General features: G+C 43.4%; 1 protein-coding gene across 2 annotated transcripts; it reads right to left on the reverse strand.

The window, feature by feature from the left end:
* Positions 1–244: 244 nt before the first annotated feature.
* Positions 245–5,750, reverse strand: Thap1 (THAP domain containing 1). Of its 2 annotated transcripts, none has more exons than XM_048456489.3 (3): positions 5,386–5,750; positions 3,228–3,423; positions 245–1,962 (listed from the first exon to the last, which is right to left on the reverse strand). In XM_048456489.3, the coding sequence occupies exons 1-3, from the start codon at positions 5,454–5,456 to the stop codon at positions 1,594–1,596; spliced, it is 636 nt and encodes a 211-aa protein (XP_048312446.1). In that variant the 5' UTR covers positions 5,457–5,750; the 3' UTR covers positions 245–1,593. The 2 variants fall into 2 exon arrangements, with proteins under 2 accessions (XP_048312446.1, XP_048312447.1); XM_048456490.3 differs by lacking the exon at positions 5,386–5,750 and adding an exon at positions 4,782–5,130.
* Positions 5,751–13,212: the final 7,462 nt, after the last annotated feature.

The following is a 13,212-nucleotide window of genomic DNA, read 5'->3' on the forward strand; positions in this document are numbered from 1 at the left end:
CTACATAATGAGTTCCAGGATAGGCAGAGCTACATATTGAGACCCTGTCTCACAAAAACTAATAATGATAGGAGAATGGAGAGACAGCGTGGAGGTAGGGTGTTTGCTCGGCTTGCTCAAGGACGTGTTAAATCTTCAGCACCAAAAAACAGACGTTCCTAAAACTATCAAATTTTCAAGAATGAAAAGTGCTACCTATGCTCAGCATGACAGTAAGTCAGAAATAAGCAGGATCCACAAGAGATACTTGAATAGCATATCTTTAATACTGTCTTAAAAGGTTTGCTAGTCAGCTACAGTGTACTCTGAAATATAAAATATGGTTCTCCTAAACCTAAATAGAGAATTCTTTCGTACTTGTCTACGTAGAACATATTTTCATTTCAAATGTACGTAAGCTTTCTCACAAAGGCAGAACACAATCCACAGTGTGAACAGAAACTGTGATAGTTAATTCTCAACACTTGAGGTCATAAACACAGCACGCTACTTTTGAACAGAAGCCACTTGAAGTGAATTAGATATAATTGCTAATTTAAGGGGAAAAAATCATTTTTATGCAACATCTTGACCAAAATCAAACAGTTAAGGGGGAAATTACCATATTCTGATACAAACCAAACTCCACTAAAATGTTAGCGGTCTTAACGCAGATGAACTATAGCTGAAAGAACTAAGATGCCCTCAGCTAGGGGATACTGAGAACGTATCAGGAACCAGGCCCCGAGTTTATGTTCTGAAAGTGTGCAGACATGGCCCAGTACACACGAGGTCTGAAGCCAACCTGTGGAACTGGTGCTCTCCTTCTACCTTTACATGGACCCCAGGGGTTACACTCGGGCTGCCAGGTGGCCAGGCGTGCGTGACAAGCACCTTCACCCAGGGACCACCGAGCCGGCCTGTTTCACTTGCTGGTAACCAATACCTCACTTTGAGGCCTTCACTCCCCAAGATACACTTCCAATCTTATAAAGCTATGGAAGAAAAGGATCCACTTTTTAAAAAATCTACTTTATGAAGCTATTGATTAAATATGGAATGACTTTTCTCTTCTGAAGACAGCAAAATATTGTTTTCCTCAAATATTGACTTGACAGTTTATTTTGACAAGTGATTGAGAAAAATAAATGAAGCTCTGACTATAAATACAAATGTGTATGTACATTTCTATATTCTGAGAGGCTGTCCTATGATCTCTTACGCTTCTGATTTAAATTATAATAAGTTCTCTCAATAAAGAACATTAATTTTAACTTTTAAACTTAAATCATCTTCACCGCACCATTATCCTCTCTACTTTTCATTTGTACATTATTTCTATAAATACTCAAATGAAATTCAATCCACCATCTTGAAACCAATATACAACATTATATTGGTGGTCTAAGAATTTTTTTAAATACTTTGTTAAAATGTAAAAACTCTGAAATTACAAACAAAAAATTTACAATTTTACAGTATATAACTAATTTATTTTAAAAAAATATTCTGATTTTTTTAAACAAGTAATCAAGTGCTAGTTTTTCAAATGAACTCCTGTAAGTAGGCTAAAAGGGAGCACGCAGTCTTGTCCCACTAATACATCTCATTTTTTCATGCTGGTACTTCAACAATTTCAAAGTAGTCGTGTGGGAGAATCACATAGCCCCTTTCTGACGCGTCATCTTTCTCTCTCTGGAAGTGCACGACCTCCTTTAGCTTCTCCAGCTGTCTCTCCTGCCTTCGGCACCGCTGCTGAGCAGTCTTGAGTTTCTTCCTGAGCTTTTCAACCTGCTGCTCCAGCTGCTGAATCCTCTTCCTCTGGTGCATCGTGTCCTCCACGGTGTAATTGTGGTCACAGAAAACCGAGAGATTATCAGGGGTCTGGAGAGGAGGCATTAGCAGCCCAATAGCAGCATCGACCTGGGAAGTGGGGGGTGAAGGAGGAGAGGGAAGCTGTTCTTGGGGGTCCAGATCTTCCTTCTAAAACAGCAATATACAAGCAGATGTGAGTTTAGTTACTAAATAATGGCCTCAAAATACCTGCAGAGTTTTAGCATTAGACTTTGTCACTCTGTGGTACAGAAAAATTCCCAAATGAGAAAGCAGACTATTTTGGAGGTGGTTTTTACTGTACTGACATGGAATTCAGGGTGCCAGGACCTCAAGGCAAAGCTTTTTACTACTAAAACCATGTCTTCCAGGCTAAAAATGTCAACATTAGGCTTTGGCTTGCTTGGGAACTTTTAGAACAGGGTCTTGCTGTACAGCCTAGGCTGTCTCACACTTCATTTTTTGAGCTCCTACTGTCTTTACTGGTAGCCCAAGCTCCAGGATAACAGGTAATGTGTAACCCTACCTGGCACCAGTTTGGGGTAGGTTTTGTTTGTTTTGGGGGGCTTCCTTACTGTATAATCCAGGTTGGCCTAGAACTTACTATATTTATACCAAGCTAGCTCCAAACTTGTGGCAATTATCTTGGTTTGTTCTCCCTGGCACTCAGATTGCCGGTGTGTACCACCATGGGGCATTTTCAGTGCTCATTCAACTTCTCTTCAAAGTTAAAGTGGGATTTGTCAAACAAAGTGATTTAGTTAGATATTGGCAAATACTAAACACCTAAAACAGGAGAAAAATAATTTGAAAAGAAAATGCCATCAATAATGAAAAACAAAACTTATCAACATGTAAATAAAGATACAGAACTATTTTTAACTTACAAAACTTGACTGAGTTCTTCAGTGTGCAATATTTAATACATAAAATTCTATGTTTTTAAAAAGTGTATTACTGTTACATGTAGGTTTTTTTCCTTTAAAAAGATTTCTTTTTAATCACATGTATATGTGTGAGTGTATGTATGTGTCATTGAATCCCCTGGAGCTGGCGTTCTAGGAATTTTGAGCCACCTGATGTGGATGCTGGGACTTGAACTCAGGTCCTCTGGAGAGTAACTCTTAGCCACTGAGCCCCAACAGTGGTTGCTGTCCAATGATGGGTTTCAAATACGCTTGTTTTCTTAACCCTTCCCTGATTTCTACAAAATTTTCACCATGAACACATTAGTGTCATAAACTTTACAGTGTACAGCCCCAAACCAGTGCTTCTAGGATTTGGAAGGCAGAGGTAGGAAGATGGGGAGTTCCAACTCAGCCTCAACTACACAAAGCTCAAAGTGCCTGCCTCCCACAAGGGAGGAGAGAGGAGGAAAGAAAACAAAACGAGCCCACGTTTAAAGCCTGGGTTACCTTGTCGTGTGGCTCAACACAGAGGAATATGGTGGGGACAGCATTCTCCTTCAGCAGCTTGTTGTTGCACTCTCTCTTAAAGCAGTCTGGGGTGAAGTGCTCCGAACAGATACTGCTGTACTTTGTGGGCTTGAAGTTCTTCCTTCTGACGGCCGCCTCCCACTGTTTGCAGAGACTTGGCCGGGTCAGAGGGAACCTGAGAAGACACAATCGGCAGTGCTGACTTTAATAAAGGGAATCGCCCCACTCTCCTGCACATCTCCTGCTGTGACCGCACTCGGGAGGATCTGAGGGAAGCCTGCTCCAGTTACTTAGCTCGCTGACTAGGGCTGACCTTTTCACAATGAGACACTAGCAGGTCCAGCAAACAGTCAGTGCGCACTACAGCTGCTCTTGAGTCTGTGTTCTGAGACAGACTTCTAGCTCTTCCTGAATCAGCCCCAAAATATTAATGACTGAATCCTGACTGTCTCAATTATAGGCAAACGATTAAGAAAAAAGGGAAACATTTTATCACTTAACTCGGCCTAGATAATGGCCCTTTATGTTTACTGTCACCACGCTGTTCCACGTCAAAAGACTTGGTTGTGTGCTGGGCGAAAAAGATGAAAAATGTTTCAAATTTATGCCTCGTGATTACTCCGCCACATAGGTATGCCAGACCCTGATTACACTTTTTTCATGAAGACCTAACCAATCTTAGTTAACTAGCATGTTAATGCTTGTTTCTTGCACAGCAGCTTTCTGCACCGCCAGTGGACACAAGCTAGAAAGAAGTACAAAGCAGTGGGGACCGCTTAGAAATCTTAGTCTCGAGTCTCCCAGCCTAGGAGCACAAATTCTTCCAGGGCTGTCGAGACCTTTGCCATTGACTGCTCTGTTAGATAATGGATAAGAGGTGTGTTGACCCTTCTTTTGTTTTATTTTTCAACATCCAGCCGCTGAAATGTTTTTTTTTTTTTTGGATGTGTGTCATCTTTAACTGTTCTGTTCTCCGTTATCTTAAGAGTTCCCCCTGCCATCCTAACAGAAGCACAAGGAAGGGAGTCGACAAGCTGAATGCATATTCCTGTTACCATTTCCTGATCTAGTCCTACAGTTTGAAGATGTGTGAAATTTCAGAAATTCCAGTCAACCAAGAAGCAGTATTAGGAAATATTCTATCCTCTTCCCACAGGGAAAACATTAGCACACGAATCTCACTTTCTACTAAACATTTTTTTTGCTAAACACAAACAGTAGCCACCTCGCCAAAAGAAAAAAGAAAAAAAAAAGAAAAACCTGAAAGAACATTTTGAAATTTGCTTCTGTAATTGTTTTGCTATGGCTAACTTGTATAATTTACCAGTGAATCTGATCTCTTAGCTATCATCTGCACACAGGAATTCCTTCAGAAACCCAATGTAAAACTTAATGAATTTGGCTGCTTAAAAATCTTACATTTTGTGGGCCATTCCCAGTGTTAACAATTGTCGTTAGTAACGTTAATTCTCCATCTTTCTTCTACTTTCAAAGAAGTATTTTCACCCCAGGATTCTTGGTTGTGGTACCTACCACATGAAGCAGCCCTGGTAGCGGTGGGAAAGGCTGGCATCAGCTCCTTCACTGTGGCAGCTGAATCAAGTGTGTTACCGTCCTCATTATCATCACCGTGTGTTGAAAGACTGGGGTTCATCTTGGCAATACCAAGAGCTTCCTCTAAATCCCAGAGACCTAGTAGGGTTGTTCCCTTGAAATCTGGTCTAAAAGTCCTCACTGACGTCAACACTTTACTGTCCTTCCCAGCCACCAACAGCAGCGAGGTCGGAACCCCGCCTTCCTCTTTATCCACGGGGATCAAGCGCATCCCTATGGACCATTTCCCCGGCGCGGCTGGTGACGAAATCGGGAAGGCTACGAGAGACCTCTAGGCGTCGCTCGCGTGCCGGGAAGCCTCGGCGGCAGAGAAGTCGCGCCCGGAGCCTCAGCCCAACCGAGCCCACGGCGGCGGCGGCGACGCGCACCGGGGAGCGCGCAGCCATGGGTCCCCGCCCCCGCCGACCGGCCCGCCGGCCGGGGGCCCCGCCTTCTGCAGGTCTCGCGCGGACACGCGCCGAGCTCCGCCTCCGCCCGGCCGCGCGCCCCTCGCCCCGGCCGCCCCAGCACGCCAGTTACCTACTTGTGGAAGGAGACGGGCTTGTCCTTATCGTAGCGGTTCTTGCAGCCGTAGGCGGAACAGGACTGCACCATCCTTCCGGGCCTCCACACTGCCCTTCTGCCCGGGAGGCAGGTGAAGTGGGCTCTCGGTGTCGCCGCGCTCGGCTTTGACACGCTCGCCGCTCTCGGTGGCTTTGGTCAGCAGTTATAGCGACGATCGCCTCACTGGGGGGCGGGGGAGGGGGGGTGACTACTCTGGCCGTTGTGTTGTTTGCTTTAGCAGAAAGACCACAGCTCTCGCCCGTCTCCCATCTTCAAGATGGCGGAGGCAGCTTCAACCTCACCTCTCGCGAGGAGTTCGCTCGTTGTCTCTGATTAGCCGAAGGTAACGTTCCCAGGAAAGCCGACCATTGGCTGAGGCCAGGCGAGGCCCTGGGGCGTGGTCACCAGTGCGGAAGTGGGTGGGCCCCGCTACGCTTTGGCCGGAAGAAAGGGGAGTTTGGGAGCTACGCTGTAAAAGCTGGTGGTGCAGTGGTCGGGTGTGGTTGGTTTGTTCGTCTTTTTCTGCTGTAGCCTGGGTAAAGAACAGCAAATTGGGTCCGGAAGCCCTAAAGGAAACGAGGACAAGCGCTAGGTCCTGGTAACACGTATTTTTTTTTAAAGGGCGGCCGCGGAGGTGTAGTTTGTACAAACCTGTGGTCTGGTTCAGAATCCACGGGGTCGGTTTCTAGTAGGGAATCCGGACAAAAACGCATTCCGTCTCATTTGAGAAAGCAAAAGCACGTCTGAACGCTGTTACCGTCGTGTCGTGTGCTGTGCTGAAAATTGCGAGCTGCTGCAGCGATTCTTCACACAGGAGAGAGGCTTTACATCCTTGCCTCCCCTCTGTACTTTTGAGTTAGGAGCACATTCTCTCTTATAGGCTATTTTCTATTTCTTTAAATATTGCTTCTCTCAGGGATCCATTTAATGCTCACCATTTCTGCAATACTTTGATTCTTGAACCCACATACCATGATTTCCTAGCTCTTTTACTTCTATATACATAGGCTTGCCTTCCAAGTTACCAGGTATATGGATAAGTGTATTCAACAACTGCTTAAAGCCAAAACCCTGGTATCACTGAGATTTAGAAGAAAAAAAAAAAAAGGCAGGACTTAAGTCTGAGGATAAGAGTACTTCTTGATCTTGCAGTTCATTTCCCAGCACCCACATGGCAGCTCACAACCATCCCTAACTCCAGGGGATTAAGCACCAGGCACACATGTTGTGAACATGCATATACACAGGCAAAATACACACCTGTGTAGGTCAGAGGACAACTTGTGGAAGTTTGCTGGAGGCTGTGGCAGCTGCAGCAGGTGACAGCTAGTGTTCAGATGTCAACCCACCAGAGGAGCGATTCTCTGATGGAAGAGAATCCTGTCTGGGAAAGGCCGGTGGGACCACCGACTCTGGAAACTGTTGCTCCTGTCTGTAATTTCACACGTGCAAAAAGCAGTCATGGTGTCTCCCTGATACCTGCGTTGTAGGGTGTAATCTCATGTGATGTGTAGGTGTAATTTCATGATTACATCTCAATTTTAGGGTCACATATATGCATGGGTGGTTAGGAAGATGACATCCCTTAAACTCTAATTTTGAAATATAGAAAATATACTCAGATACGCTTCATCATTAGATCTGTTGTCCCATGAGGACTGTGGACACTTAAAAGCCGGCTTTGTTCCTTTTACTCAAACCACACACATTAGCTCATTTTTGCCTCAGAGCAAGTTCCAACTAGGCGGAGTGTTTCTGTAATTTATTTATTTATCTTTTGGATTTTCCAGACAGGGTTTCTCTGTAGCTTTGGAACCTGTCCTGTAACTAGCTCTTGTAGACCAGGCTGGCCTTGAACTCACAGAGATCCGCCTGCCTCTGTCCACCGCCTGGCTGTTTCTGTAAATTTATAGATATGCTCAAGTGATGTAGGATACCTCTCTGTCTGCTGTGAACATGTTTATTACCATTGGTTAACAAAGAAGCTGTTTTGACCTCTGGCAGGCAGAATATAGCAAGGCGGGAAATCCAAACAGATAGAGGAGGAAAGACAGCGGAGTCAGAGAGACGCCATGTAGCCTCCCAAGAAGCAAGAGGTAACAAACCACGAGCCTCATAGTAAAGTATAAAAGGATAGCACTTAGTGTACCACCCATCTTCACAGAGTTTATATTTTACAGAGGGGAAGATGGAATAAAGACGTAAATTACACTAAGCTGCCTGAATAAGGGTGATTAAGAGAAACGTCCAAAGTGCTGTAATGAGAGTAGTTATCCCATGCAAAGAGCAAACATCTGGATTGGAAACCAGAGGATGGAATGTAATGAGCTGAGGAGGAGCATTCTAGGCCCTGGGAGTATGTGTTATAGCACCAGCTTGTGTTTGAAAGGATAGCCAGTAAAAAAGCCAGGCTGTGGTGGTGGAGCCCAGCTAGGAGAATAGCATGAAGTAAAGAGTGAAGGATTCAAGTCGAGTATTTGGATGAAGCTCAATGGGAGGCTACTGAGCCATTTCAAGCATTAACCAATATTTTTAAAAGGTAATTCTATCTATTTTAAGAGCTGGAGAAGGCCACAATTCAAAAACATAAATTAAGAGGCTGTTGCTGGTGAGCAAAGAGGCGGTAGCCGGGGTGAAGGTGGTGGCACAGAAGCTAAGAGTGGTAGGATTCAAGATGTATGTTCGCAGTGCGAGTGCTTTGCTTAGTGAGAGTGGCTGTGAGAACTGGGTGGGCGCTGAGCATGGTGTCTAAACTAAGCAACTGGCTTGAGCATTAGCTCAATGTAATGTGTTATGTAATGTGAAAGTGAGAGGACTACTCACCACAAAGGAGAGACTGGTGGAGACTTGGAGGGGTGGGAGCACCTTAAACTGGGGGCAGGTTGTAAGACTGAGGATGTAGGAAGAGAAGGTTAAAAGTGGTTAGTACACAGGAAAGGCCCACTAAACAAAACTTTGTGGTCCAAAGAATAGCGTCTCCAGCCTTGGTGAAGACGTAACCACCCAGTTGGGCCAGGTCAGCCAATCACCTGGCCCAGGCTACCCCTAGAAAGGCAGAGTCACCCTAAGACATGATAAAGAGATGGGTGGGCCAAGATTCTGTACTTAACCTTCCCAGAATCCCTGCCCTAAGTGCTGCAGTCTTGTACAGCCGTGCAGCTTTATACATCTGCTTGCTTTTCTTCTGTCTCCCTTCTCTAAGCATGCTTTCCTGAATAGGTGGGATTTCCCCAACATTTGGGGCTTCCTTACTTTCTCTAAAGCCTCCTTGCCCACCATGTGTCTGACTTTTCCTCTTCTCTGTTCTTCAGGCAGCTGCTGAGCTCGACAGCTTGTCTGCCTGGGTTTTCTTCTGTTAACCTCTAGTAGAATCTTCCTTGAGCTTCATTTGAGTTCATTCTTTAATTCTTGTATTAATAAGACCAAGAACGCCAAGTGGGGCTTCCAGCTTTCCTTTACACTGCTTCTATGCTTACGATTGCAAGTCGCTGAGGAAGTGTACAAGGATCTTTGTGGTCACTGAGTCGATGTAAAACCCGTCAGGTTGTTAAATGGCTGGGTTTTCCTCCCTTGTTCATAATTTCATCTTTTGTCTGTCTTCTTCTTGTGTATAACTTGAAAAAGAAATATGTACTTTTATTTTGTTGAGTATAATCCTTAATTGCCCCTATTTCAAAATGGTAACTTTATAGATATGGTAAATTGTATATAATTTTAAAAATAAACCTGTTGAATTAAATACATTATAGTTTTCTTTATAAAATATCTTTTATCCTAAATTTTTACTATGTTATCTGCAAATTTATTTTCTTAATAGAAAAATAACTTTGACCTTTTTAAACGTACTCCTGACTGTTCTGTTTTTTATTTGCCATTTCCTATCATTTCCTGGGGTTGGAATAACAGTTCTTACTTAGCAAAGGGTAAGGCAGGGAAGCATTTTCACTTTTCTTTTCCTTCCAGAGTTTCACTCTATGTTAGCCCCAAATTATGTACCCAAGGATGACCGTGAACTCCCAATCTGCTTTCCTCTTCTTCCTGTGTGCTGGGACCACACCTATGGTCTTACCAGTTGTGCTAAGGGTTCAACCCATGGATTCATGTGTTCTAGGGAAGCACTCTTTCAACTGAGCTACATCTCCAGCCCCATTTCATACTTTTTAAGGTGACATTCCAGGGGAGTAGAGAGATGGCTCAGAGGTTAAGGATATTGGCTGCCTTTCCGGAGGTCCTGAGTTTAATTCCCAGCAAGCGCATGGTGGCTCACAGCCATTTGTAATGAAATCTGGTGCCCTCTTCTGGCATGCAGGCATACATGGAGGCAGAACATTGTATACATAGTAAATAAATAAATTTCTTTTAAAAAGATGACATTCCAACTGGCTAATCTGGAACTTGTCATCTCGATCAGCCTAGACTTGAACTCAAGAGGGATCCACCTGTGCCTGCCTGTTGAAGGCCTGTGTCATCACATCCAAGTCCCAATGTGTTGAAAGGGTTGGTAAAAATAAACCAAATGTCCACTAACAGTTTAACGAATAAATATGGCATAACCCACAATCAGTAGCAATCAAAATAATGAAGCTATGGGATGGCCATGTAACTCAGTTGATAGTACTTATCTTGGCATGCACTTAAAATGGGCATACTGACAGAGTAAGAGTCAGGAAGATCAAAAGTTCAATATCATCCTGAGTTATGAAACCCTCAAATAAAAATGCCAGAACCCACAATGGATGATTTCTACACTCATAATGTTGAAGAAGTCAGACAAAAAATAACATTATGTTTCAAAAATATGTAGATGAAACTATTATCGTCAGGAGTGGTTACTTCAGGGGAAAGATGCAACTAACAGGGTGGTGGCCAGTTTGTTTATAACTCATTGATGGTGCTGTATGGCTAATTAAATCATCCTGACTCCAGGAGCCTTACAGAGTACTTGGCTTTCTGGGGAAGAATAAAGATGTAACACTGCTGTCATGGAAGAGTTAAACCAGACGGGCCTGTCAACCACCTACACAAGACAAAGACCCTCCGAAAACTGTTCTGTTTAGAAATGGAAGAAATATAGATCAGTACAATGGGCCCTTTGGCCGTTGTGCACTCTTAACCTCTTGAGAGTGTGCTCTACTTTACTCTGTAAAAAGTACTCTACAATAAAGCACCTATCTTTTAATCTGTGTGCCTCATCTCAGTTTTTTCCTTTTGTGGGGAGGGGAGGCAAAGATGAAAGGGATAGGGAGCGGAATCAAGAAGACCCTAGTAATAACATAGTTTATACAATTTTTGGTGTTTATTAAAGAACTTATTAAATAAGGGCTATACAAAAAGTGCAAGCCTGCTCTGCTCTTTTCTTAAAGGAACAATAAATGTTCATATACTCATTTGGTCTTTTCATTGATTTTTCAATAAATATTAAAGGTTAAGCTGGCCATTTAAGGGGAAAAGAATAGAAATAAGCACGCTAATTCTAACATCTTGAGAGGCCAAGAACTCCATTTGCTGATAGAAGACCATATAAGGAAAAATGAAAAGCCAGCTCCAGACATGAAAAGGCTACATTTTAATTGGTGGTGGTTGTAATAGTGTAGCATCCCTATAAAGGAAGGGGACTGTGAAGCTGAGGCCAGTCTACATAGTGAGGCACAGTCTCAGAAGTGCTTTTACATGTGTGAAAATAGCTGGGTGATGCTGGAGCACACCTTTCATCCCAGCACTTAGAAGGCAGAGGCAGATGAATCTCTTGAGTTTGAGGCCAACCTCGTCTACAGAGCACAGCCATGGCTACACAGAGAAAAACATTGTCTAAAGAAACAAATAACAAAAGACAAAGGCTGGGAGAATGCAAATACACAAAGTATTGCAGTTGAAGTATACTCTAATAACATGTTTTGTTAGTTATATTAGACATACGAAGATGTCTATAATTTATAAGAGAAAAAAATGAGCCATCTGGTTTTCTGCAAAACTGCTGAAAACCTGCCTTCTTTAGGTCCCCACACTGAACCCTAACCTCTGTTGTGGCAGGTAGAGGTAGGATGGAAGGTAAGACCTTGGGGAGAGTCCTCATGAATGAGATTAGGGTGCTTGACAGAGACAGACATGTGAGGATACAGCAACAAGCAGGCCATTACCGGACCCAGATGTGTTAGCACTTTCACCAAAGTGCCCCAACGAGTGTGTGTGTACATGCACACGTGAGTATTTGTGAGTTCATGTGTACATGTGCATCCTGGAAGCCAAGGAAACCAGAAGGTGGCATCAGATCCTTGGGATGGGTGATTCCCATTGTAGATGGTAGGAACCTACATCCTCTGCAAGAGCAGTGATCACTCTGGATGACTGAGCCATCTCTCCAGTCTATATTTTAGATGAAACATTCGGGCTTTCTAGACTATACTTTCAATGTGTGGGGGAAAAAGGTATAGTACTATTTTCTTTTTTCTTTTTTTTTTTTTTTTAAAAAAAGCTTTAATGTGGGATTCACAAATAGGTTTTGAATCCCCAGAAACTTAGTGCTCACTTTATACACAAACACACATGTACAGTGTTATATTTTAAGGATCCAGCATGACTGACCATAGCCACTTTGGTTTTAACTGCCATTTTGTAGTTAGCGAATGACCCTGGCCTTGATTGCAAACCATATAAGCAAAAGTTGTTAGGTGTCAGATGTTGGCCTGGGCTCCAAGGTAGAGTATTTGCCTAACTGTACAGGCCTCGGTCTTGGTGTCCAGCACTGTATCACTAAAGATAAGGAAAAGGAAGAAGGTCAGCCCGGCATTTTATGCTGGCCACTGATAAGATACCCAAACTCTTAACTGGCAATTTAGTGTCAGTATTTTATAAGAAGGCCACATTTGTATAGTGTAGCATAAGCCCTATTCTTTCTGAGGTGCAGCTGCCATGGGTTACTACTTTTCTGAATATTGGTTATTTTTTTCCGTTTGTGTTTTTAAACTAACTGGGTTGGGAATGTAGTTCAATTCCTAGTATAGACAAGACCGTAGGTTTGATTCCAAGCATAATAAATAAGCTAATTAAAGTCCAAATTATTAGATGTCAGCGACCTTAAAACATCTGGTGGAGCCAACAAGACGGCTCAGCAAGTTAAAGACACTTGCCACCTAGCCTGATGACCTCAATTCAATCTCCAGATCCCACAGTGTAGGAGAGAAATGACTTATAATTTGTCCTCTGATCCCAAGTGCAGCGGCATGCATGTAATAGCATAAACACATCTTTTTCCTCCATCTGTCCCATAATCCTTTACTACATCATGGCTTATGTCCTCTAAAAGACTGTTGTAAGAAAGCCAAGCATAGTGGTACAGACCTGAAATCCCACTCTTGGGAGCTGGAGACAAGTGAGTCAACAACCCAGTGCCACCTAGGAACGTGGTATAAGCTTGAGGCCAGGAAGACTAAACAAGACCCTTTCTCAAAAAGGAGGGGGAAAGACAATAGCTTCATAGTCTCAAAGAATAAAGCCTGTACTATATGGGACTTTGAGCAGATAGTCTTTAGCCCAGACTGGCCACAAACTTGCAGTGATCCTCCTGCCTCTACCTCTGGAGTGATGGGATTATAAGCATGCACCACCAACTTGAACTAGATGGCATGTTTCCTCATGGTACACCCATTCTCTCATGTTGGGATATGGGTTATATCAGAAGATGCAGACAGTGGCTGGTAAGACCCAAGTTCGCTTAAGGTCAAGGATTGAATGCATACAGCCAATATTAATGCCATGAAATGGGTTAGGCCCTTACTAGCAGGCCTCAAAGCTTATTGACCTGACACTG

Source organism: Myodes glareolus, chromosome 23 (assembly GCF_982192425.1).
Source record: "Myodes glareolus chromosome 23, mMyoGla1.1, whole genome shotgun sequence".
In the NCBI taxonomy this organism is placed as follows: domain Eukaryota; kingdom Metazoa; phylum Chordata; class Mammalia; order Rodentia; family Cricetidae; genus Myodes; species Myodes glareolus.